Below are 27,608 nucleotides of genomic sequence, written 5' to 3'. Positions count from 1 at the left end.
GTCCAGGATGTTGTAGCTGAATCCCAGTTATGTATTTCATCAGAAAGCCACTAGGATATTTCACAATTCCTGAGTATTTACAACCCAGTGCCTGGGCTGAGCTTTATAGCTTCTGTAATACACTCATACTGATTCATGAACACACAGGCCATAAGAGGCGTATTACCCAATTACAGCAGCAGCATTCTCATCGATCTCTGCTCTCTTCTGGGTGAATTAGAAAAAGAGAGCAGCTTTGGTATTTTATGTGACAAAGCAGGGTGACACCAGCCAGGATTGCTCTGAACCCAAAGATTGTTCAGGACTTGTAAGCCAGTGTATATGATACGGTTTTACACAGTAATGGTGTCATTTTATTTTTTTAAAAAAAACCCTACTTTTTCATTAAATTAGAGGTTACTATAAAGTACAACATTACTATGTAGATTAAAGTATAACGGCAGCCTTCATATACTGTACAGTGCTTCGTACTTCCTATAGTGGAGCACAAAATCAGGCAATTACACTGAGCCGTTTTAAATATTTAATCGTAAGCCTAGTCAGATTTGATTGTAAATGTCTAACTTAATATTTTTATATTCTTGATGTATTATTTCTGCCTTTAATGGACCTGCCTCCAATGTCAGGTTGATGGAGGGCAGAGAACATAATTACAGAGATTGTCTTGCCTTGATGTGACAGGTTAAAAACGGAATAAAATGAATTTACTTTAAAAAAAAAAAAAAAAGTAAGGGCAAAATTAAACATAAAAGCCAAACTGGAGGACGAGTAAACAAAACGGAATATTTTATGTAGTTTATATAGATTAATTAAAAGTAGTAACAGCGAAAAAATACAGGATAATAGGACTCAAAAAATTCATTAGTGTCAAGCGCAATTATTTTTGCTTCTTCTAGGTGTTAGTACTGAGAGGTGACCTTGATTGTAGGTTCCTCCTACAGTTCCTCTTGTTATAGATCTTCCAGTAGCTAATGTGCACAATGCGACATTCAAGGTGATTTTTAAGATTTAAAATACACCAAGTTGGCACAGTGGTGCAGCAGGAAGTGTTGTTGCTTTACAGCTCCACAAATTTGAGGTTGCAGACTAGAGGTCCTGAATAGACATGGTCGTAAGAAACCTGCTTCTTTTTCTTAGATATTTCTTTAAACCAGTGTTTAAATCGTATATTTATTAGATGCGTCACGTGAATTCAATAGAATTAATTCAAAAACAAATAAGTCTATGAATAATGCCAGCTTGGAATTATTGTATTGTGTCACTGGAAAATTCAGGAATAAAAAGCTCCAAAAAAAAAAAAAAAAGGGCAGAATTTTATTGTACACTTGTGTAACACCAGACAACTTACTTTAATAAACATTTAATTTAATGACCCTATTAACTTTATGGCTATTTACAGTGGCTTCAGGAAATATTCAGACCCCATCAGATTTTACACATTTTATTGTATTGTAGATTTAATTTCAAATAAATGGAGTTTTTTTTGGTCATCAACCTACATACAATAAGCCATAATGCTGAAGCAAAAAATGAGTTTTTCCCTATTATAACAACTTCAAAACAAAAAATCTGCTAGACTCCATCGCTCTAGGCCTGGAGTTGAGGATCCGAGGCTTCGAAGATTGTTTCTTGTTTCCCAGTTGCACAGATTGACAATGTCTATTTATGATATGAACCCTGCTAAGGCCCTTTACTATGATTTATGGATAAGCCATTATTATAGAGCTCTAGAGGTTATGCACTTGAATCCCACTGCTTCTGGCTCCCAATTGTTTTAGAAATGTTCCGATTTTTCTTTTAACTGGACACCTTTCTTAAAGGTTGTGCTTTTGTTTTATTTTGTAAAAATCCATTTCTATTAATGACATATACCTACTATAGCAAAAAAAAATACGTTGTTCCACCAATGTTGTGATGGGTACTTGGATGTGAAGACACCTTATATGTGTAAATTAATGCAGCCAAGTTTGGAAGTTTGGAGACGTAAATAAATTTGTATAGGTTTGTATAGGTAGAAAGATAGATGAGTATTTTGCTTCATGTATACTGCAAAATATAGAAGGAGAGATATGTGCTGCTTTGACCATCAGCAGCTTCTACAGTGGGCTCATTTGAGTCATTTCTCTTGCCATTACAGAAATCAAAGCTGTGCTCCGAACTTTGATATGAGCACAATAGCCTGTAATAGCACTTTTGTTTACCAGAGAGATAAGACAGCATCTGACCAATTTCCTGATGATTCTCTTGGCCTCAGAAATCGAAGAGGAAAGCAGCACTATGTTTGAAGGAACAGCAACAAGACGATTTCCTGTCACATACAGAAGCTTCGAAGACTGAGACAGCAGGATCCGATCTGGAAAAAGAGGCAAGTGAGCACCTGAAGACTTTTGCAAAAGTGCAGTCCTCAGGGGAGCGTATTGTTTACTTGCTTGTGCCAACGTGATGGAACTGGAGTTTAGTTTTGATCGAAAGAATACTGTCACCTTATCTTCCACCAAACAGTCCAAAAATAATTGACAATGAAGCTGGCATGAAGGTGAACCAGAAGACAGATTCCAATCCCCCAAGAAGAGAATTCTAATATAGCAGCTAAATAAAAATGCTTCACACGTAAGCTACTCCAGCAATGCGTATCCCCATCAATCCTTTTTTCAACATGTCACTGAGTGTATGCATAAAACACACACCTTCATCTGCTGTTCCTTTGCATACTGTTCCTCTTCTGATTACCTCTCTTGGAGAAAGGCTCTGAGAAAATTGGCTGTGCTAATACCTTAATCTCCCTCAGTGCACAGAACATGGGAAAGTGAGAGTGGTTTATCCTGAACACCAGAACATTTAAATGGACATTAATCCATTTACCATTTAGACAGCTTGTGGACTAGAGAGGGGTCACTGAGTGTAGGAAAGAAAAGATGGTTCAGGATTTCTTTCATTCAAAGAGAGATGGAATAAGCTTCCTGTTCGCTTGGTACCCAGGCTTACAGAGTAAAACTCGGTATGTTAACAAGCTACAGCAATATGGTGAGTTTCAGGTTGCTATCCCTGCAGCTAACCATATCCTTATCTATATGGAACATTAACAATAGCCCACTAATAACACCTTTATCTGACTGAAAAATTAATCTAGCTGTATCTCAAACTAGATGAGACCATGGAAACACTAAACATGGTGTATGAATATGATGGCAGGATTCATGTATATAATCACACGCACACACTTTCACCAATAGGAGCACACAACAAATGAATATGGTTGCTCCAAAAGTTGAAATTAAACTTTTAAAAAGCTAACAATGACCTTTTAGCCAACAATACCAACTCCATTGTCCTGACAAGATGATCTCTGATGACCCTGACATGTTCTAAAAACCAACATATTTGGCCTGGAATATAGAATATGCTTACGATATCCTTTCCCACAAGTTTGTGTGAATTGTTAGAATTGTGTGCCCTCATCATAAAAAGTTGCCTTGTCATTTGGAAACTACTCTTCATTGTTTCATCCCTCATAAACTGCCAGCCTCGTCAGCACCATTCTCTTGCTTAGTGTTACTCACAGTGTTACTCATTTCACAGTTTTTATACAGACACTAAACAATCCAAGTATGCAGCAGAGGCATCCTGGGATTTGAACGTATAGCCTCTAACCTTCTATGATTGAACCTTAAGCACCACAGATTGAGGAACATATTACAAAAAGCACTGTAGGTAAAAGTGGTTACAGTAAAATAGTAGCCAAGCACTTCTCTCTTTTTCCGGTTACAGCACACATGCCAGCTCTCATCTAGAGCAGTTAATTATCCAAAGAGTAATAATGTTATCAAGCATGTGTGAGTGCTACTCGTCAAGGTGATTTATATACCCTACCTTTCTCTCTCTCTCTCTCTCTCTCTCGCTCGTTCTCTTTTAAAAGCTACACACAATTCCTTTCACGAAGTAGCTTTTACAGACCCTGCCCTGCCAGACACATAAATTCATCAAATGGTTGGCTTTTTTGTTCAGAGACTGTTCATCTTCCCAACACTGCGGTTATTCTGAAGTATCAGGAGATGAGATTGCTGAGTGTATCACAGTGCAGCTAAATTCTCTGCATTAATGCACATCATATAACATGGCTGTAATTCTGAACAAATTAGATTCGGACTTTAGCGTTTTGTAAACCTAATGTCCAAATCATCATAAAATCATGTAAAAATAGCTGAAAGGTCACTGTTTTGGTGTCACCGTGGGTTAAAGGAGGTGTGAAAATGTCTGACAGAAGTGTTAAAAGTAAAGACAGGTAATGTGGTCCAAATTTTGCATCTGTCCTGGGCGGTAAGTTATATTAGGGGCAAGGGGGAAATTGTTAAATGACCAGTTTATTCTCTTAAATAGTGTCAAAGCAGTTTCCACCATCAACCTTTACAATATTAGGGTAAATAAGCAGACTATTTGACAGTTAGTCTGCTTATTACACAATAAACTGTATGCACACACACACACACACACATATCTATATCTATATTTGTATATTGTGACATATTTAGCAGCGATAGCCGTCAAGTGTTTGCATTCATGTGGTGCCTCTGCTAAAAATATTTCCTTGTTTCTCATCATCTCATAGCACCCCACTGACTAGGAGTTGTTCACAATAAAAAGGAAAGTGAATCACTTTCTGCAGTCCGTGCTTTTTATAGTAACCAGAAACTCTTACCCTTTAATTTGTGGGCAGCCAGGGCACACCCATTGGCTCTGCATGTTGTCTATGTGACTGTGTAGGTTTACTCCATGTTCAAATCCCTTCCCACCTCCAAAAAACTTGCCAGGACCTGAAATGGCTGTGTACTGGGTTGCTCCTGTGTCTGAATGTGTGTAGGTGGTTGGGGATGGGGACTGGATCCAGTTCTGCAATGGACTGGAATCCCATCCAGAGTGTATTCCTATATTTTGTCCAGAGACACTTAACTCTATATCACTAACCAGGATAAAATATTGCTGCTGAAGGAGTATGTATGAAGAGTTTATTCAGCTATGCTTGTTCGACTTTGCTGTGTGTCAGACGCTTTATCAGTCTCAGAACAAAACAACGGAGAAAAGTTTTTTAAACTTACTTTTTTTAAATGGACAGTATCCATGTAAATCCACCTAATTCTATCCTGCATGTATTCCTTGGTGTTTTTCATTTTAGCTTTTGATATACTTCACCCCACTACAGGATATTCGCTTCTGAGAATTTCTCAAATATCATACAGTGCAATGAGTTTTCCACTCAATTTTACATCATTTCTGATTTGCATTAAAAACTGTTCATGTTTAATGATCCTGAGGCACAACATTCAATAATTATAGATGTCTCTGACTTTCTGAGATTTGGCTTTCTTTTGAAGGATTCTGGTTTGGTTTTGTCCATGTTTCCTGTCAGGAACCAGTTCTGCCAGTATATACGGCTCGAATTTGTGGTGATTAGCAATCATCAGGTCCGTACTCAGACATTTTAAGTTGGATCACATTTAAACGATCTGAATGATACTTAGCTAGTTAGAAAGTTGTTTTGTGAGTAGATTAGTTGTACAAAACAAAGTAAACATTAAATTATTATTAGCCTAGCCTAATCATCTGATGCCTTATCATCTGGCCTAATCAAATGTGCATGCATGGCAGGGTTATAGCACCAGAAGTGACACCCAAGAGCAATAAAGAGGATTCAATCGCATCTTGCAAAACAAACCTCGGACAGCTGGAGGCAAGAACCCGGGATCATAACTGCACTCAAGGCACATATTCTTGCTCTTTGAACTAGAGAGCATGTAAAATTATTACACATGCCAGCCGAGAGGGCTCAACAGTCTGAGGCCAAAATTGCAAGCAAGGACTCATATCCGTATACATACCTAACAATAAGTATTTAACCTTAATAGATAAAATCAGTCTTATTTCAGCTGTGTTATTTCTTTAAGAAAATATATATAGATATTTTTTTCAAATCCAATCATGAATGAAATCATTATTCATGATCCTAAAATAATAAACATCAATCAAAAACCATAGGCAGAATGAAAAACACAATACAGATTATACAGAGACCATTAATGTCACATCATCACACATCACTGACTTGCCACCTTGGGCTCACACTCTCAGCAACCACCTGCTCTCCCACACTCCCAGTCACCATTATTCTAATTGTGTTCACCAAAGTTTTATGTATGTCCTTATGGTTTATTGTTTAAATCACCTTAGTTTCAGTAGATTAGATTCTTTGTGCTTGCTCCATGCTGAAATCCCCTCCCACCTCCAAAAAGCATGCCAGGAGGTGAAATGGCTATACACTGCTTCTGTATCTGAATGTATATGTGTCTGTAGGGGTTTGGGGGGGTGTCTGTATCCAGTGTATTGTCCAGAGATACTCATCTCCATGGCACTTATGTTGCCACTGAAGGTGAATGTATGAAGAGTTTATCCTGCTATGCTTGTTTGCTGTATGTTAAGTGTCAGTATCAGAACAAGCCGACAGAGAAAAAAATGGGTTTCTTTGTTCTTGACAATGATTACATCTATCCTTTTCAAAACCTTAGTACATCCAGATCGACCTGTGCCTCTTTTGGACCCTGTTGTTTGCTTAATGTTTATTGGTCTGTTTGCTAGTTTTGTAGTGATACTTATTCCTTATATTCTGAGCAATTTTCTCATTTTCCTGTTTTTGTGATGCTCAAAGAGTTTGTGTTTGTGACAATTTAATTTAAGTAACTGGCCATAATTTTACAATGCACTAGGATGGACCTGAAAGCCCTAATATTAAAGAAAACTTATGCCGGCAAATTTTTTAAATAAAGGGATGGACTTCATCTGCTACTTTTCCGATCTTTACCTGTTCAGTTTCAATGAGTCTGAGCCCACTGTAGCCTCATATTCCTGTTCTTGGCTGACAGGAGTGGAACCTAATATGGTCTACTGCTGTTGTAGCTTATTCACCTCAAGGTTTGATGATTTTCTTCTTATCATGATTTTAAAGAGGGCATGTTTGACTTATTGTAGCCTTCCTGTCACCTCAAACCAGTCTGGCTCTTTTCTGTCAATTGCTGGATGGTGTTTTGTTTTTTACACCATTTTGTGAAAACTTTGCAGCATATTGGCCGGTCATAGCTTAAGTGGTTAAGGCTCTAGGTTGTTGATCAGAAGACCGGTTCAAGCCTCATCAATGGCCCTCAAAACCATATCCACCCCCCCTCCAGGGGTGCTGTATAATGGCTAACCCTAGTATGTGAAGAAAGAATTTCACTGCACTATAATGTATATGTGACAAATACTTACTCAAACCAGCACATCTGGCACCAACAACCACACCATGGTCACTGAGATCATATTTTTCCCCATTCTGATGTTTTAATGTGAACATTACCTGAAGCTCTTGACCTGTATCTACATAATTTCCTGCCACATCATGCAGTTATCCGATCAGTCATGCTAATTTGATAATTGCATGAATGAGCAGGTTCCTTAAAAACCTTAAAAGGCAGTCAGTGAATGTATTTATTCCATTTACTATTTAATTACATGTCCTAGGGTCATATAAATTACCACCTTTCCAACCTTCTATAATTTGAAATAATAGTCTTATGAGCAGAGGCAGCGGGTAGCATTGGCACCTCATGGTTTGAGCGTCCATGTTTGAAGCAGTCTGTCTGGAGTTTCTTAGTACATCTTTCACATGGGCTATGTTTGAATTGTGTGGTTTCCTCCTAAAACATGCTCATAGGTGGATTGTCTACTCTTAATTGCCTTTAGGTGTGGATGTGTGTGTGTGTGTGTGTGTGTGTGTGCAAGGTGCCAAGTGATGGACTGGCATTCCATCCAGGGTGTAATCTCAAGACCAGTGTTCCTGGAATACACTCTGGAGTAATACTTAAACATTGTGACACTTCGTTTTATTAATTAATTCATTCATTTAATCATTTATTCATCTTCCGTAAGCATTTTATTCTGGTCAGGGATTAGAGCTTTATGTAAGTATTTATTAATATGCTATTCATTATTCTACTCTGAAAAATTAAAAGTTAAATTAGAGCAAAAAAAAATCCTGTTGGTTTCAATTACCTTCATATCTTTATAAACCTCTCTATTACCGGAATGGTCTTCTCTCCCTCTTCCTGGCTCAATCTGTCCTACCTGCCACAGCAGCGTAATGACTACTCAACTAATCAGACAGGTCCCACATGGACCCTTCTGCCTCCATCTGAACGAGAACACGGCCTGAAGGGAGGTGTGTGTCAGAGCCTTGCGGCCTCCAGCCCATCTCACTGCACCTCAGCCCAGGTGTTTGTGTTGGCTAACTTTCATTACGCCGAGATTGGCCAGGTGTACGTTTCCACGGGAGATTTCATTACCATGAGATTGCTTTCTCAGCCGCACGTCACACACACCCAGGGACAGGGAATGTGCAGCTGGCGCCGTCCTCTCCATCCGACGTGCTTTTCCATCTCCATTTCCACCGAGAAAGAGATCTGCATAAGGCATCGGCGTGCGAGTGCCGAGAATGCCGAGACGGAGGGCTGAGAAATTTCACTAGGTCAAAATGAAGAAGTGTGAAATATAGTCTTGATTTAGCTCTCTCTTCTTTCTTGCAAAATGCAAGTATTTACGGCAGCCTGTAGGAAAGGTTGTAGCCTCTGGAGTATGTATTTCACGTGTTAATTAAATAACAGATGCTAACTGATTGGCATATCATTTAGATTAAATCAACACAGAGCCTGGATTTCTGCATTTCCCTCAGCTCTTTTCTAAAAGCACCGTAATGAAAAACCTTCAGCTTACTTTCTTACATCCATCTGTTTATGTTTACATAGATGCTTTCCTGTCAAAGTGCTGTTTAGGTTATCATTGACTGCCTTGTAATATTATTATTATTAGTAGTAGTAGTAGTAGTAGTAGTAGTAGTAGTAGTAGTAGTAGAATCCAAAATAAATTCAAGCGATAGGATTCCGCACTCTCACTGCCATGGCCTGGGTTTGATTCCCTGGCAGGAAACCAACCCAGCCGCTGAGGGGATAACTCTCGGTGCCGGACCCAAGCCCAGATAAGATAGAAGGGCTGTGTCAGGTTTAAATCCTGTGCCAAAATAAAAAATATGTGTGAGTGCTAATGTAGGAATATATTAGCTAACAAGCAAGGGGAACTCATTCTTCATTTAACGTAACATCACACTATATCAATGTTATTGTCTCTGTGCTTCATTAACAAGATTTTTTAATAACAGTACAACACCAGTAAAGAATTATTTACTGTATATTGTAAATATTACTGCTCTAATAAACCTGACTACATGTGAAACATTTTCATCAAGCAGCAGTGCAGCAGATCCTCCCAGCATTGACACGATGCTAGCTAGCTAGCCAGAAGTGGGAAGCTTATCTCAGACGCAAGCAGTGCTAACATTAGCAAATATTTGCAAGTTAGCTGAAATTGAGTTGCACTTCCTATGACAAATATGTTGAATCATGTGACTGAAATTCTAGGATGAGAAAGTCTTTGATAGAAAATAATATGAAGCCATTTAGCATAGATTTATGTGCAAACCGAATGTCTAAATCATCACACACTCTTATCTTATCTAATCTTATCAGCCTTACGTTGTTCGTTATTTCAAACAAATTTGTATAGGTAGTTTTTGACCTCCTGTGAATAAAGGTATGACACACTGCCGTCTATAAAATTAACCAATAGGTGTGTCAAATGGTACAATTGTGCATTAATTAGGTAATATAATTACAGTTGTTCGTTAGTTGTTTTCTGCTATTTTATGATTGTGTTATTGGTTAATTATGGTTTTAGTTACCCAAGTTTTAGCAGCTGGTAACTAGTTAGAAAGGGCTGGATTTTATTTTCATCAAGGCTTCTTGTGAGGAGAGAGAGATATTCTATAAATTTCATTCTTGTTGAACCTGTTCCTTTAATAGATTTGTTCTTGGATTTGATTCTGCTTCACTTTGGATAAAAGCGTCTCCCAAATGAATAAATGTAAATGTAAAAGTGTCAGCTGCGTGGAGGTGGAGGTCTGAAAAAGTTTTTTAATAATATTAAAGGAAAGGGAAGTTTGCAAGATATCAAGCGAAACTTTCTTGAATATGCAATATTTCTCATTCTGAACATATTATTAAGTAATATTACTACTACTATTATTATTAATATTATTACGTCTCTTTCTAGACATCTTCGTTTCCTTAATGAAGCAAAATTATCTGAGAACAGAACTCAAGATTTCTTGAAAAACAAATGTGGTCCGGAGGATTTTGTATAGAAATGAATAACATAATATTCATGTGGTTTTTGGCTATGATGGAAGAGAAAAGTTATGATGCACCTCTGTATTTTCTCTCAACCCTAAACTCTCTATCCAGAGACACATACTATAATTACAAATGATCAAAATGACATGTTTTTAATTATTAACTGTGGACAGTGATTAATTATTTACAGTGGAGGAGTAAACGTCAGGATTCCTACCAATCAGAAGCCTCCCCAGTGCTTTGAGTGCTGTGTAAAGGAGAGTTTCATCTGTCAGTGCATTACTGGACATTTCTAGTGCAGTACTGTGACATCTGATGTTCACATACAGACAGAAAGGACGTTTGGGCTTCAAGCCTGTCCTGGAGCAAACTGGTAGACAACGACAGCCACAGTCTAAAAAAAATAAAAAAGAAGACTTCACTGGAACTTGATTTAGATTTATACTTTAATGGATGTATTATTAACAAGGCACAGTATTTATTGTAGCTTATACTAAAATGTTCTCTATTCTGCTTGATGAGTAAATTTTGATTAATTTTCTGAAACAGAAAGACTCAGACAGTAGTTGTGGCTGGAATGCAAGTCAAAGGTTTCAATTCATTTGCTTGTTGTAATAGATTTATAAGCAGTGCATGGCATACTGACTAAAACTGCGTCTAATTGTTGAGGTTTTCCTTGAGGAGGAGGTTTATTTAACATTTGTGGAATGAGTCTCTAGTGTCAGCGTTTTGGAGCATCCAGTGGTAATGCTATAACTAAGTTTTTCAATGAAAACAAGAAAGTACGAGGTAAAGAAGCGAGTGCAGGCAGGTTGGAATGGGTGGAGAAAGGTGTCGGGAGTTCTGTGTGATATCGGCGAGAATCAAGGGGAAGGTGTACAAGACGGTGGTGAGACCGGCCATGCTGTATGGTTTAGAGACAGTGTCACTGAGGAAGAGACAGGAGTCAGAGCTGGAGGGAGCAGAGCTGAAGATGTTGAGGTTCTCTTTGGGAGTGACACGGTTGGACAGGATTAGGAACGAGTACATCAGAGGGACGGCTCGTGTTGGACATTCGGGGGACGAAGATTAAGATGGTTTGGACATGTACAGAGGAGGGAGAGTGAGTATATTGGTAGGAGAATGTTGGACATGGAGATGCCAGGCAGGAGGCAAAGAGGAAGGCCAAAGAGGAGGTATATGGGTGTAATAAATGAGGAAATGAAGCTAGTGGGTGTAAGTGTTGAGGATGCAGAAGATAGGGATAGGTGGAGAGAGATGATTCGCTGTGGAGACCCCTGAAGGGAAAAGCCAAAAGAAGAAGAATGAAAACAAGAAAGTCTTCAGGATAGAGGGATTTGCTGTTTCTCAACAACATAACAAGTAAATGAATGCTTAAAGCTATTATAATGTGGCTTAACTGACAAAATGTATGACATGGCCGTTCCTGAATAAATATTTCTGTGGTATAAGATGACAACACTTTGAGAGGTTCTGCAGAAGGACAATAATCATCAACTTTGTGTTTTTATTTATGAGTTTTTATATTTGGCTCTAACAGTATGATAAGATCTATTCTGTTTTTCCCCCTTATTTAATATACACACAATATACATCTCTGGGCCTGCATATATTACTTGTTACACTAGCACTGATCGAATATTCTGTGGTATGATGATTTTTCTAAGTATCAGCCCTGGTGTATTGTGTATGCATGAAGATTTTGAGCCAATTCACACTTCACAATGACACCCCACCCCTGACATAGTGCTGATTTTGAATTACTATTACAGGACTTCTCAGGGTGACTCACAGCAACTCAGTAAATCACATTATACAGTATTTTTTGTTCCCTAGCTCAATAATCATGTTTTTATTCATTTTTAACAAAGAATCTGATGCACTGTAGCTTTTTAAATGAGATTATGGCACTTACGATGTTATATAAATTGTTATATAAAGATTTGGGCTTGTGTTATGGTAATAACTGTGAGATAGACACTCATTTCTCTTACTGTAACTCCAGTACAAAATTAAAGACGCGAATGTTGGTCAGCAAACATGCATTTAAGGAAACGGGAATATTGTGCAAATGTATTCTTCTTTTTTAAATCATTGCTTTAATCTAATGTTTGTTTATTTCTTTTGCAGGTGCTTTTATCTGAACTAGCTTACAAGATGAATGCATTTGGCCCACAGGCACTAGAGGATTGTCTGAAAGAAGTGTCCTCAAGAGAAGAGAAGAGAAGAGAAGAGAAGAGAAGAGAAGAGAAGAGAAGAGAAGAGAAGAGAAGAGAAGAGAAGAGAAGAGAAGAGAAGAGAAGAGAAGAGAAGAGAAGACAGAGGTTACATTCAGGAGTGCATAAACTTAACTTCCTTCCCATCCTAATGATCACTTGCAGCTGATGGATGACAGGAAATGCAATGCTCTTGAGACACAGTTGTCATCAAACTGCTCTATTAGATCATAAGTGTCATCCCTCACTTTAAAATCTGCAGACTTGAGGCAGGCTGCAGCTTTGTCAGGGGAAGGCCTGGTCTTACAGCTCCAAGGGTTTAAATTGACAAAATGAGATTTCTGACCGCTCTAATCTCCTCTACTGGGATAATGCTTAGTCTATACTTATACTCCATCCTCAACTGGTTTTAATATTCTCAGGAAAAGCTCTGGTTAAAATGGAGGCTATTTTGCCAGTTGACTCTTATATTTCACTATGTTTCAAAAGACTACCTTTAATTCTCGAGTCATTATAGTTTTCTATGCTTTCTAAGCTTTCCCCAAACTGGAAGAGGTCAGTCTGTGTAAATACTAGATGAGATGAGTTCTATAATCCATTTTTTATTACACTAAGTACTTTTTTGTATAATCATTCCCAGCAGTATGACATGCTTATATTGATAATATTTAAGCCCATTTCATGTCTTTAGACCATTTCAGATTAATGTTGTAATGATGCAGTGTTCATCACTGTGGGTGAGTGCTGGTTGCTAAGCAGATTTATAGGTCACTAAGCGGACACGCACAAAGTGCCAGACTAAAAAATAACCACTTGCCCAGGTTACTGTGGCTTCGTGACAAATGCATAGGCTCACCCTTGATGTTGTTTTTTAATATAAAAATGTTGCAGGCAACAAAAATAATGACTATGTGAGAAAACACTCCTGTAAAAAACAATCCTGCTCTCTCTTATTGATGATGCCACAACCATCCATGTGAGAGGGATGGCATATATGATAAGGATAGTTGTATGATAGGCAAGACTTAGCTGATAACATAAAATAAGCATTCAGTTTAGGTCACACCCTCTTCATATTTCAATCCAAATATAAATTCATACTTTTATGAACGCTAAACACACTTCAGATAAATAGACTCACTAAACAGACACAGAGAGTGACACTGTGTTTCACCCCTTTTATTATTATTATTATTATGTGTGCTGCATAGAAAATGGCTGCTCAGATCCTTTAAGTTTGAAGTATAAAATCCACAGGCTCAAATATCATCAATATAAATTACAATAATATTCTCAAACTGAATTCAATATTCAGTTTGAGTTCACTGTCATCTTAAACACAGCAGAGAACATTATGATATTAAGACCAATGGTTTTATTTTCTTGACAAAACTGAAATGCAGATTTCCTGTAAATGCGTCATCAGCATGAACATTCATCACATGGCCTGGACATGTCCTCAAGGTTAGGTTACTACTGTAACCTCTGGTGCTCATTAGCTTTTACATTAAATATTAAAGTGGGCTTATCAGGAGGAAGCAGAAACTGATTTGCGTCTAAAGCGCAACAAATCCATGAATTGGTCAAGCAGGACCGGCAGGAAAGCGCCGACTGCTGTATTCTGGCAGATATAAAAACTCACAGCCACAGCAACTTGTTTTTAAACCTAGAGAAATCAATTCTGGGACAAACATCCACAGTTTGCCTAATCCCAGTCTCAGCTATCCCACTGACAAGCAGATTTCAAAAGAATGAACCTGCTGTTTGGGGGTAAAGTGGCCGTCATAACATACTATTCAATGAATTTAGGCTACATAGCCAAGTTAGATATAATAAAACACCCTTCCTGAAACAGAGATTATTTTGATATTATCTTGACATTAAGTTTTCCAAAGTTTCCTATTTTTACATTTACGGCATATGACAGACATCTCATTTTCTCATTTCTCAGACATCTATCTCATTTTAAACAACTGAGAAATTGAGGGTTAAGGGCCTTGCTCAGGGGTCCATCAGTGACAGCTGGGTGGACCTGGGATTCAAACTTACTAGTCCAACACCTTAACCACTAAGCTACCACATCCAAAGCAGTGTGTAAATTATTGTACTCTTCAAAGAAGCCAAAGAAGCTTTATTGTCACTTCAACCATATATAGCTGATGCAGTACACAGTGAAATGAAACAACATTCCTCCTAGACCAAAGGTGCTACACACAACAAAAACAGGTAATGCAGACAAACATAGATCGAAAACATAGAGACAGTAAACACTGTAAGTGCTAAATTCATATTTTATATGGTGCTCCAATATAAAGGAAATATTTAAGGCCATTATAACATGAATCTCTTGATTATGTCTCACAAATCCCTCTTGAAAAGATAATGGATATAAGCATGTAAACTCATGATAGCTAGTCTCCTTTTAACCTGCTTTACTTTGGGTTGTTGATCAGAAGATCAGGGTTCAAGCCCCAGCACCGTTAAGCTGCCACTGTTGGGCCCTTGAGCAAGGCCCCTAACCCACCCTGCTCCAGGGGTGCCGTATCATGGCTGACCCTGTGCTCTGACCCCAACCCCCAAGGATGGGATATGCGAAGAAAGAATTTCACTGTGCAGTAATGTATATGTGACAAATAAAGTCTACTTACTTTCCTTGTATAGGAAAGCACACCCCTCCGTTAAGCGCGCTCAGAGTGCGCGGTGCCTTTAAATTCCTCTCCGCCTTCAACAGGACGTTGTCACGCTGTTGCCGGAAGCGCATTGCATCGCGGAAGTGTCATTCACGTTCCGTTGCGCGTTTTGATTAATGAGCTTTCATGGGATGTTGCGCTAATTAGCTTTGCCCAAATGTCTCGACCTTATTTAGAGCAAATTGCACACCTTTTTCAGCGCTACCGGGATTACGTCACCCGGAACCCGGGTGTTACGGCGCAGCTGGAGAGCGCAGTGCGGACTCTGTCTTATCTAATAGCAGGTCAGAGGCTTCGAGGAAGTGAAAGTACCAGAGAATTAATGTGTAGTGAAAGCCGAGTTGCCATGCTTCAATGCAGGAAGTTATTTCTAAATACTGCATTTGTTCTAGGTAGCTGCCCAGGATCCAATTATGCAAACTGCAAACTATGCCATAATTACACCGACCAGGCATAACATTATGACCACCTGCCTACTATCGTGTTGGTCCCCCTTTTGCTGCCAAAACAGCCCTGATCCATCATGCACTGTGTATTCTGACGCCTTTCTATCAGAACCAGCATTAACTTCTTCAGCAATTTGAGCAACAGTAGGTCGTCTGTTGGATCACCACGTGCATCAATGAGCCATGACCCTGTCGCCGGTTCACCACTGTTCCTTCCTTGGACCACTTTTGATAGATGCTGACCACTGCAGACCGGAAACACTCCACAAGAGCTGCAGATTTGGAGATGCTCTGATCTAGTGGTCTAGCCATCACAGTTTGGCCCTTCGTCAAACTCTTGCCCATTTTTCCTGCTTCTAACACATCAACTTTGAGGACAAAATGTTCACTTGCTGCCTAATATATCCCACCCTCTAACAGGTGCCATGATGAGGAGATCATCAGTCTTATTCACGTCACCACTCACTGCTCATAATGTTATCCCTGATCGGTGTATGTCCCAGTATACTCTCAAAACTGAGCTTCATCAGTGTGTGTGACTTAACATGTTACAGACAGTAATCTACAGTTTGGGGCGCGTATTTTGTTTCTAAGCATGATGACAAAATAAAAAAAATCTTTTAAGCATGATTACAAAAAAACTGTTTTTCTGTTACAGGCCGCTTTTCAGACTCCCATGAACTTTCAGAGCTGGGTAAGAGTCACTTACAAACATAATAGTATTGGTTTCCACTGTCTTTTCTGTTTTCTCCTTATGTAATTCTACTCATTGTGTAGTATAACTAGCATTATTAATAGTAATATTATAAGTTACAAATAGTACAATTAATTCATTTTTGTAAAGAAGAAAAGTTACATATTAATATTTTCTTTGTTAAATTGGACTTTGTCAGATTCTTTTGCAAATGAAAATATGCTTTTGAGCCAGACTAGAGTTTCTGGTTTTTATTTTATTATTTGTTCATGAACATATATTTTTAACAATCTATTATCCATGTGTATTAATTGACAAAATAACATTTTAATCAGATTAAATTAAATGGAAATGGCTATTTGGCATTTGTGTTTGTTAATTGTTTTTCCCTCATAATATAATTTAAAACAAAATGATAAGGAACAACTTAACATGTTTTTACATGTAGACTTTTTGTTTTTTACTTTTTATCCCTGTTTGTTCCCTGAACTTTCTCTACATGTCTGTCTAAATTGGCTTAATTCACCTAGACCTCATTTACCTTCTCATTAATCTGTGCAAGCTAAAATAGTCTGAATTTAACCGCCCTCAGTAATATATGAAGTTACTGCACATGTCTCTTTACCACATTGTGTGTGAAGTGCAATACAAGGCTTTAATATCAGATACATGGCACACAAACAGGTTTGCTTTCAGGTGATTTTATTTTAATATGCTTCTGCATTATCGGTGTGTTGGCCTGGTTGATAACAAACACTGATAACACATTGATTTTTTATTTTTCTATATTTTTTTGAACTAAACAATTGTCTACAATTTTTTGCATGCCTACATGTTATTTCCATCACTGCACCAATGTCTTGTTTGTTTGTTTGTTTTATCAAAGCAATGTGTATCAGCTGCTATCTGACACTGTTATTAATCCGGTTGGCTCTATCTTTTGTTGCCAAGTTGAGCAAAACATGTCAGAAATGGAGGCATATGTCATTAACTATTTCATCAGTTCAAGTCAGTCTCGGCCGTTTTAGATATGTGTATCAATAATTGCTTATTTATCATATTTAAGAAAGAAATATAATTACAATACATTTTTTTTGTCCTTATCCTTTCTGTCCTTCTGCTTTGAGCAGAAAGAGCAGATTTCCGGTATAGTCGTGATACATAGTATGCAGGAAGAACTAATGCGTGCTGTATTCTATAGACTTGACTTAACATTAGAGCTGATACAACATTATATTCTATAACAAACTATTTTTTTCTAATGCATTACAGTGGCATTGAATCCATTAAATTATTTGTGTAAAACTGAAGAAACACTAACAAATTGGAAAGAGTTGTCAGTGCTTCATTTTGTCCTGACTTCTTTGCCTGTTTTGTTTTGCAGTGTATTCAGCATCAAATCTGCTGGTGTTGCTGAATGATGACATTCTCAGGAAGGCTCTCTCCAGGACTCTGCCTGTGGTAATTTCCTGTAGATGTTCCTTTCTCAGTCTCATCCCACTTTCTGTCTGACTTTCTCCATTTCTTTCTCTCCAAGCTTTTTTTTCCTGGCAGCCAGTCCACTTATATAAGGCACCGATAGAAAGCAGTGGGCCTGTGTGTTGTTGGCATAGTAACGCACATAAAGTTGTTTGGAGATGAGTTGAATTGTGAGAGTTGAAAGGGAACAGCGTGTCCTCGGCTCAAGAAAGCAGAACAGTAGGACAATCAATGGAGCAAGTTGTTGACTAAATGTGCACTGTGACAGTATATGATGGGGCAACTTTAATGATGCCAAAGAAGTCAAAGAGGTGCCTGTGAAAGAGGTGTGGCCTAAGTGTTTGTCTTGTTGTTGAAGGTGTGGCCTAAGTGCCTATGAGTCTCAGTGTAGGAAGTATGGTCTATGTTAGACTTAGTGAATGAAGCAGGCATGACCTTCATGCATGCAAGTCCAGTAAAATAGGCGGGGCTTCTGTGCCTGTCAGTCTTATGGTAGGAGGCGTGGCCTCTACCTTTCAGCTTCAGTAATGGAGGTGTGGCTTCTGATAAAGCGGTCCTTGTGAAGGTGACATGGCCTCAGCAAACCAATGAGAGGGCATGGCCTCAGCAATCCCATGTAAGGGGTGTGGCTTCTTGTTAATATTCCAACATGAGGTGTGGCCTTTGTGCCTGTTGTTCTTTATTATCTTCTGCTATAAAATAAATAATAATAATCATGAATCCAAATAAAATATTACTGTAGCTATTAAATAGTATAGAGGCCGATTATATTTTAGCTTCCTTATGCATAGTCTCTTTGTATTTTTTTTCATTTTCTCTCTCGTATGTGTGTTGCATTCATTTCTGACATCAACTGATCAGAAAATACTAGAATTAAAAGCAACCCAATTATATTGTTTTGCAATGACATTGCAATGTATCGCACTACACCGAAAGAGCTCTAAAATGCATCATATTGTATTGCCGCTTGTATTTATCCATCTTTGGCTTAACTTCCAGTCCCTGTACTGCTGTATTTCCTTACACCGATTGAGTCTAATCCTGAAAAATGTGTGTTGGAGCCCAGTATCCTGAGACCTCTTTATTTCTTAATTTGTGCTAGAGCGACATATTTATCATTGAGTTTTCCAACCTCAGTGTTCAGAAATAAACACATTTACAGACTGAGGCACTTTCAGTGGTGCAATAAATGCAACACTCAGCCTGGGGCGCAGGGGAAACGAGATGGAATTCATGACCTTCGGCTTCTTTCACACTGGCCTTAATGGAGCTCCGTAGAGAAAGCTTGAACTTATATTGAGTTTATGGTGGCATTTGAAAATACTCTGTATCAGCACTTTTGACCTGCACAAAAGCAGCTCATAGTGAACTCTGTGTGTGTGTGTGTGTGTGTGTGTGTGTTGCAACAGTCTCTCTCCCAGCAGAAGCTGCTAACTTGGCTTTCTGTCCTGGAGTATGTGGAAGTCTTCACTGAGATGGCAGCCGCTAAGCTGTGGAGAGAACCCGGGCGCTGGCTGGTCGTCGTCCTCATCCAGATAGCGAAGTAAAAGTCTTAAGCGTGGCACTCTAGATTGTAAGGTTGATAACACCATCGCTGAAAATGCCATTATCCTCTTCCTTCATATCCGCAGAGCCATCCTGCGCATCCTCTTGCTCTTCTGGTACAAATCAGGCATCCAGACGTCACCTCCCATAATCCCTCTGGACAGAGACATACAGCTGTATAACAGAGGTAAGAGTGCATGCAAGAGCCTTTCCTTTAGAACAAAGGACTATTTTGTTTCTTTCTTCTACTGTTGTTGTGTGTTAGTGATTTTTTTTAATACCTTTGTTGTTTGGGTGTTTTATATGAGTTTCCCATGTAGAACATTATAGATGCATCGAGTGATTGCCTCAAGCAGTTGCTCCCCTCTGATTGGGTAACACTTTAATGACAATAAAGAACACAACCTTCACTTCCTGCTTTGTTAGTTGACAAAGCTATTGAGCTGAGGGACCACACTAGTCTTTGATCGTGTCTTTATTTGTTCTTTCCAGTTCCTTCAGTAAACAGTAAAAAGGGAATAACGTGATTTCAAAAGTCTCATGCTTTGATCCGATAGCAATAGAAAGAGTCATACTTGCAGTTTATCATCATTTCTCATCATAATTCTTCAGAGCTGCCTTACATTATTAGAGCATGTATAGTCTTGCAGGCTACAAAATTTAAAGCATGTTGGCATATTGGGTTTCCTCCAGGTTCTCTGCTTTCTCCACACCCCTTGCCAGTGGATGAATTGGCTTCTCTGAATTGCTCCTAGGGGTGTGTGTATGTGTGTGTATGGAGCACCGTGATAGATCGTATACTATAGAGGCTGTACTCATGCCTACTTCTCCCAGGATAGCCTCCGGATTTCCCATGAAAAAGCATTTGGTGAAGACAAGTGAATGATATTTGATTCCTGTAGAAAAGTGTGGTGTCTTACATACAACTCTCACCTTCTAGATCAGGGCAGCGCCGAGGAAGACATCACATTCATCGGACAGCGCTCAGGGAGAGTGGTGAGACCTTTGAGAAGTGGTAAGACTTCGTAATATTTCTGTCAGAGCACTTTAGTGTAATGTATTTTAAATTGTACAGGAAGCTAAAGCTTATACAGGAGGTATTGTGCATAAGCCTCTAATCTGCTTAACTACCAGATATATGGCACCAAATCAGGCAGGGGACACAGTTCAGGTATTACTCATAGTGCCTGGGTGTGCCTGTATGCTTTACACTTTATACACTGATCAGGCATAACATTATGCCAAATATTGTGTTGGTCCCCTTTTTGCTGCCGAAACAGCCCTGACCCATCAAGGCATGGACATCCCACAGATGCTCGATTGGATTGAGGTCTGGGTCACGTTTGATAGATACTGACCACTGTAGACTGGGAACACTCCACAAGAGCTGCAGTTTTGAAGATGCTCTGATCCAGTTGTCTAGCCATCACAATTTGGCCCTTGACAAACTTGCTGCCTAATATATCTCACCCACTATCAGGTGCCATCATGAGGAGATAATCAGTGTCATTCACTTGACCTGTCAGTGCTCATAACGTTATGACTGAATGAATGTTTTGATTGGTGTATATACATGATGATCAACCTTTATGGAAATGTAAACAAATAACATACAAGTGCACATAAGAGGGGAAAAATGCAATTTAAGGATAAAATTATTATTCCAAATCTAATGCTTTAACTGTAATCTTTCCACGTTTACATAAATGCAGTATGTTGTCATGCACAGTACAAATCAGGCAGCATTTGATATGCCGCAGATTGGGTTGGGACACTGAACAGTTCTTCTCTCTTATCTGCATCCATATCTGTGTATTTTAGTGCACTGAAATGACAAGAGAACCCCTATTGTTTTACCTTCAGCATCATCACTGCAGAGTCGGCTATGGGGTGACCCTCACAGAGAGAGGAAGAGGAGGGAGCAGGAGGAGGACCTACAGGCAAGCCCCACCCCTCTGGGCCTGCAGGAGACTATTGCAGAATCACTGTACATCGCTCGACCCATAGTGCACTGTATCCTAATGCGAGCCAAGTGAGCAACAATGAAAATATTGTTTGGTTACCCAGGGACTTGTATGGGTGTTCCTTTGAGTTTGCTGATACAGGAAAGTCTTCAGGATGAGAAAGAAAATGATGAAGAGTATGATGCATCACTCTTTAATAAGTAAGAAATTGTTTGCTACGGTATTAGAGGATTAAACCATTTCAGGACTTGCTGTTATAGGAAAACAGCAGCAATCACAACACCCCAACATTAATTGTTTTCCTATAACAGAACACCTCAAGTGTATTCCTTACATAATGTTGTAGAAGCAGTGCAGGTATTAAATTTGTTAAATGAAATTAATTTCTTTTCATTAAATATTTGTCAGAATATGGTCTTTAATCAAAATCCTTTGCATTAATCTTGATGTTTTGTATATACTGAGATGCTTTTCTGCTCACCACAATTGTACAGCGTGGTTATCTGAGTTACTGCAGCATTTCTGTCAGCTTGAACCAGTCTGGCCATGACCTCTCTCACTAGCAAATTGGTTCAGTCTGCAGATTTCTTTATTGCACCATTCTGAGTAAACTCCAGCAAGTGTTGTAGAAGAAAATCCCAGATCAGCAGATCTAGAAATACTCGAATCTAGACACAGCTTACATGCCATGTTAAAAATATATATATATATATATATATATATATATATATATATATATATATATATATATATATATATATATATATATATATATATATATATACACACACACATATATATATATATATATATATATATATATATATATATATATATATATATATATATATATATATATATATATATATATGTATATATATATATATATATACACACACACACATATATATATATATATATATATATATATATATATATATATATATATATATATATATATATATATATATATATATATAATGTGTGTGTGTGTATATATATATATATATATATATATATATATATATATATATATATATATATATATATATATATATATATATATATATATATATATATATATATATATTTTTTTTTTTTTTTTTCCCCTTCATTTCTTCATTCTGGTGGTTGATGTGAACGTTACTTGAAGCTGTCAGTCCGTATCTGCGTGATTTTATGCCTTGCACTAATGCCTCATGAGCAGCTGATTAGATAATCGCATGATTGTGTAGGTATACAGGTGTGACTGTATATCACACCACTCCTATTAATAAGGATTTACACTATAACAATGTATGCATGTGAAGGTGTGTTTACCTTAACGCCGTACACTCTCAGTGACCGCTCTAGGAATTTGCGGCAGGCGTTCCTGGAAGCCGTGGCTCATCTCCGGCATCCTGGAGATAACGAGGTAAAGGAAGCATTCGTTCTCTTTCTGTCTGTCTGTTAGAACAAACATGTCAGTTCCTAAGTCATTAACATTTTGTTTACGGACAGTTTCAGTTTGTTGTCTGACATGATGAAGACCCTGAACCGCAAAGAGAGGGCCGAGATGAGGAGACGAGCCTTCCTCCTGCTTTACTACCTGCTCCGCTCACCTTTCTATGACCGATACTCTGAGTAAGTGTTTGACTCGTGTATAATCTAAACATGGAACAGGGTTAAGAACCATACAGTGGTGTTCTGGAAATCTCGGCAAACTTGAAATGTTCTAATCGCTGGCACTGAAAAGAAAACATTAAATACACAAATGGTATCATCATAATACACACATTTTGATCAGTGACACCATTACTTCTGCATCACTAGATCTGTTTAATGAACTAAAACAAGTGTGTGTAATGTACAGCAATTAAAAACATTAGCATATTTATGTGAATTATCCAGTAGGTGGCGATATGATTGCCATGCATAGTCAAACAATAGACTGTAATGTAAGAGCTTCCTTTTAGCAACAAACAAACGCCTCCTGCTTTATGTCTGTCTGTATGTAGTTTCGTTATCTGAACACTTTTATCATGCTTAAGTAGTAATTCAGTAAATCTTGATTATAGACTCAGCAATTAATGCAGTATGAATAGATTTAATAAATATAACGAGCCTGTTAGGAATCGTAATCAGCGTTCCTTTATATGGACGTTAATACCTCCTGGAAAAGAACACTTTCAGGCATTTTTCTGATTGTTGTCATGCCCCTGAGTGCGGCTTCCAGCTGCACTCGGACGATGATTGCATTTCAGTGTGGCAGGACTTCAATCTACTTAAAGTTAGGGATTAAGCTCCATGACATTGACAATCCATCTGTTGATAAGAAAAGTAAATAGAAAGAAGTGAAAAAGGAGAACCGAGTCCCTTAACATGGGGGAAATAAACAGTGTTGAGTAGAATTTTTGAACTTTGTTGTCTGCACTTTTTGTCTGTTTTACTGGTAAGCTGTAATTAGCTAGTCTCTAGAATAAGAGCTGCTTAAAAACTAACTTTTATTTACTGACAATTTAACAGTAGGCCTAAATGTCTGCCATGCTATAAAGCACATGAAACCATGAGACTCTATTGTATATTCACTTTCACTCTAACAATCAGCTATGCTTCTTTTTTTTTCAATTTGTTTGTTCATTTCATTTTACTGGAAATCAAAAGCTTGATTGTGTTTTCTGTTAGGCAGCTAGCTGAAATGCTTGGGATAATTACACTGATCAGGCATAACATGACAGGTGAAGTGAAATAACACTGATTATCTCCTCATCATGGCACCTGTTAGTGGGTGGGATATATTAGACACCAAGTGAACATTTTGTCCTCAAAGTTGATGTGTTAGAAGCAGGAAAAATGGACAAGAGTAAGGATTTGAGCGAGTTTGATGAAGGGCCAAGTTGTGATGGCTAGACGACTGGATCAGAGCATCTCTAAAACTGCAGCTCTTGTGGGGTGTTCCCGGGCTGCAGTGGTCAGTATCTATCAAAAGTGGTCCAAGAAAGGAACAGTGTTGAACCGGTGACAGGGTCATGGGCGGCCAAGGCTCACTGATGCACGTAGGGAGCGAAGGCTGGCCCGTCTGATCCGATCCAACAGACAAGCTACTGTTGCTCAAATTACTGAAGAAGTTAATGCTGGTTCTGATAGAAAGGTGTCAGAATACACAGTGCAGGACGGGTCAGGGCTGTTTTGGCAGCAAAAGGGGGGACTAACACAATATTAAGCAGGTGGTCATAATGTTATGCCTGGTCGGTGTACATGTGTTGTGTAGTAACTGATTGAGCTTTTTATTAGAATTAGTAGAATTATTAACATAAATTATTGTAAATTATTGGCAGTAGTTAACATACATTATGGCTTCATAAGAATTCACCCTTTTTTTAAGGGTTTTTCAAATTTGCCACTGAATAAGCTAAGAGTAACTTTCAGCATGATGCTACCATAATCATGCGTCACTGTGGAGGTGGTGTTCTCAGGATTGGTGCCTTTCCACCAAATATAATGCTTTAGGCCAAAACATTCAATTCTGATCTCATCAAACCAGAGAACTGTTTACCACACGTCTTCAGTCCAGAATCTGAATTAAGCCATGGTTTAATCCTATTTCTCCACAACCACAGAGCAAAGATCCTCTTCCTTCTCCGGTTCTTGGCCGATTACATTCCTGGAGTTGGCTTAGTTGCACGTAAGTGAGACATATTTTCATATTCTGCTTGGTCAAGAATATCATGTGTACTCTCTTCTCTGCAACAGCTTAATTATGTCTGCTTCCTGTCTGCTCAGGTCCATTGATGGAATACTTACCCGTTTGGCAGAAGATCTACTTTTACAACTGGGGCTGAGGCTGTACCTGCTGAAAAGGTCATGCAGACCTGTCTGGAGAAAAGACTCAGAAAATGCTTACGTCTGCTGCAAAGACCACATGGGATGGAAACACACATACACACATCTATGAGAACATCCTGTGACAATCTGAGTTGTAGATGAAGTAGAGGTTCTGTGACTCAGCACATTATTTCAGTTTGTTTAGCTAGCTTTCATAAAACAGACAGTTAATAATCCAGTTTAGAAAATCATTCTTCTCTTTCTTTTGTTTCAGTTTTCATGAATCTTTTTTTTTTTTTTTTTTTTATAATTATGTATAGCACAATAAATTGAATCTCTCAGTGCCACATTTTACACCAATTCTTTGTTCATGTAATGATTTATTATGAGAACACATCTTTTCTGTTCAGGGCGTTTTTTTTTGTTTGTTTTTTTTTGAAGGTAATGCAGGACAGTGATTCACCCTGACTTGCTGAGCTCAAGTCATTATTATTGCTGTTGAGATATTTTTCCATGAGATCATCGGGTTGAGTAGAACTGATAAAAGCTATATGGCCTTTTTCAGAGGACATCCTGTCTTTCTGGATCCCCTTTTACTTCAAACCAGCATTATAAGCATCAGTGAACTGATGAACGTCCTCTATTTTTCACTGTGAACTAACTAACAGCTCATTTTGGTAACTGAGTAAAACTGACTTGTGCAATGGCTGAAAATGCTCTGTGATTATGAATATTCATGATTTTATTAAAGGCATCCGAAGAAAAAAAGAAAAAAGAAAGAAAGACCAGAAATCCAGTGTTAGAAATAGATGATGGATTTTCTACACACCTTTATGCATTTAATAAATCAGCCAGTGATGGGAAAAGCAATTTACTCCTTCTGCTTTTTTTCCTTTCAAAACATATGGAGATCAGAAGGTTCATTTCATCATAATGGCATATTAAACCACAACGAGGAAGGATCCCACAAGTGCATGCTTAAAAACAGTGCATACGTAACTCACTCTGATTTAAAACGACTGGCTTCTCAATACAGAAAATAAGACGTCTGGCGTCACGAATTAACATAACCTCTCCTTCTCTCACTGACAAGAAGAATTTTTATTCAGTAAAATCAATGACATTGGACAGCCAGGATTGGTGTCTGTCTATAAAAAGAAAATGTTCGAGATTTGTAATGTGTATAATCGTTATTGTGGTGACGTTTTCTGTAAGGGTTTTCCAGTTTCGGATTGTAACGGCCAGATAATAGGACCTAGCTTATTTTGTGGCTCGTTCCATGTGCCATAAGTAAGAAGACAAGACCCCAGAATGAAAATTAGAATAATGTACCAGTTAAGTCACATGTAAGGCTGTACGAAACCCACTAGTGACACTGAATTTAACGTTTATATACACGGATCAAGCATAACATTATGACTACTGACAGCCCATGCCTCGAAAGGTCAGGACTGTTTTGGCAGCAAAAGGGGGACCAACACAATATTAGACAGGTGGTGACTGATCTGTGTATTTTTGCCACCATAAATTTGCTGTTCATATAATTCTTAACTGATTATAATGGCTTAATTGATACAGGACAGATTATACATTCTAGTAGCAAAATTAAAGCCAAACTTTAAGTCATTCTCCACAGCAACACTGAATCTTTTCTTTTTTAACCACCAAGTTTTCAAAAATCTTCCATTATTTCATCATAACAGAGTATTAAAACATAATGAGGAAGGATCCCACTAATGCACGCTCAACATCAGTCCATAGCTCAAAGTCTAATTTAAAATGGCTGTCTTTGCACTAAACATAATAAGATGTCTGTTTCACATGAGTAAACATGAACCCACACTCTCTCTTCTAACAAATAATTATCATTTATTATTCATGCAGGAAAATCACTGCTGCTAAATGAGTAGGTTACTGGGGACTGAAAAGGAACAACAAGACAAGGGAAGAAACAAATCACCATATTTTTTGTCACTCAGGATTTGTTTTCTGTCTATAAAGTTTTTTTTTTTTTTACAGCAGTACAGATTTTTACCATTTGTATTCTGAAATAAATATTAAATGAAAATGCTAAGGATATGTACAGCAACTGGGTGCCATAGTAGTCTCTTTGATAAGTTATCTTTCAAGACATGATCTTATCTCTTATGATAAAGATGTTCATTCTAAAATAATGAAAGTATGCTAAGCTAATAAGAACATTAAATTACACTGTCTTCTTCTCTGAACTATGGTAAGTTTTTATTAAACATACTCTATATTGCAAAGCGTTTTGGGACACCTTTCCAAATTATTGAATTCAGGGGTTGGGCTTGGCCCCTTAGTTTCAGTGAAAGGAGCTGTTAATACTTCACCATACCAAGACATTTTGGACAATTTCATGCATGAATTAGAGCGGAGACTGCGAGCCAGGCCTTCTCGTCCAACCTCATTGCCTGACCTCACAAATGCGCTTCTAGTGGTATGGTCAAAAATTCCCATAAACACACTCCTAAACCTTGTGGA

General features: G+C 38.1%; 1 protein-coding gene across 1 annotated transcript; it reads left to right on the top strand.

Annotated features, from left to right (window-relative positions):
• The first annotated feature begins 15,221 nt into the window (after nt 1-15,221).
• Nucleotides 15,222-25,973, top strand: pex16 (peroxisomal biogenesis factor 16). The gene is made up of 11 exons (XM_058388573.1): nt 15,222-15,455; nt 16,276-16,311; nt 17,696-17,772; nt 19,200-19,333; nt 19,422-19,522; nt 20,276-20,350; nt 21,199-21,348; nt 22,641-22,713; nt 22,800-22,922; nt 24,899-24,963; nt 25,062-25,973. The coding sequence occupies exons 1-11, from the start codon at nt 15,329-15,331 to the stop codon at nt 25,118-25,120; spliced, it is 1,020 nt and encodes a 339-aa protein (XP_058244556.1). The 5' UTR covers nt 15,222-15,328; the 3' UTR covers nt 25,121-25,973.
• The last annotated feature ends 1,635 nt before the right edge of the window (nt 25,974-27,608 follow it).

The sequence above is a fragment of the Hemibagrus wyckioides genome, linkage group LG04, assembly GCF_019097595.1.
Source record: "Hemibagrus wyckioides isolate EC202008001 linkage group LG04, SWU_Hwy_1.0, whole genome shotgun sequence".
In the NCBI taxonomy this organism is placed as follows: domain Eukaryota; kingdom Metazoa; phylum Chordata; class Actinopteri; order Siluriformes; family Bagridae; genus Hemibagrus; species Hemibagrus wyckioides.
Note: the sequence above shows the minus strand (reverse complement) of the source record. Positions and strands in the feature narration are given on the sequence as shown.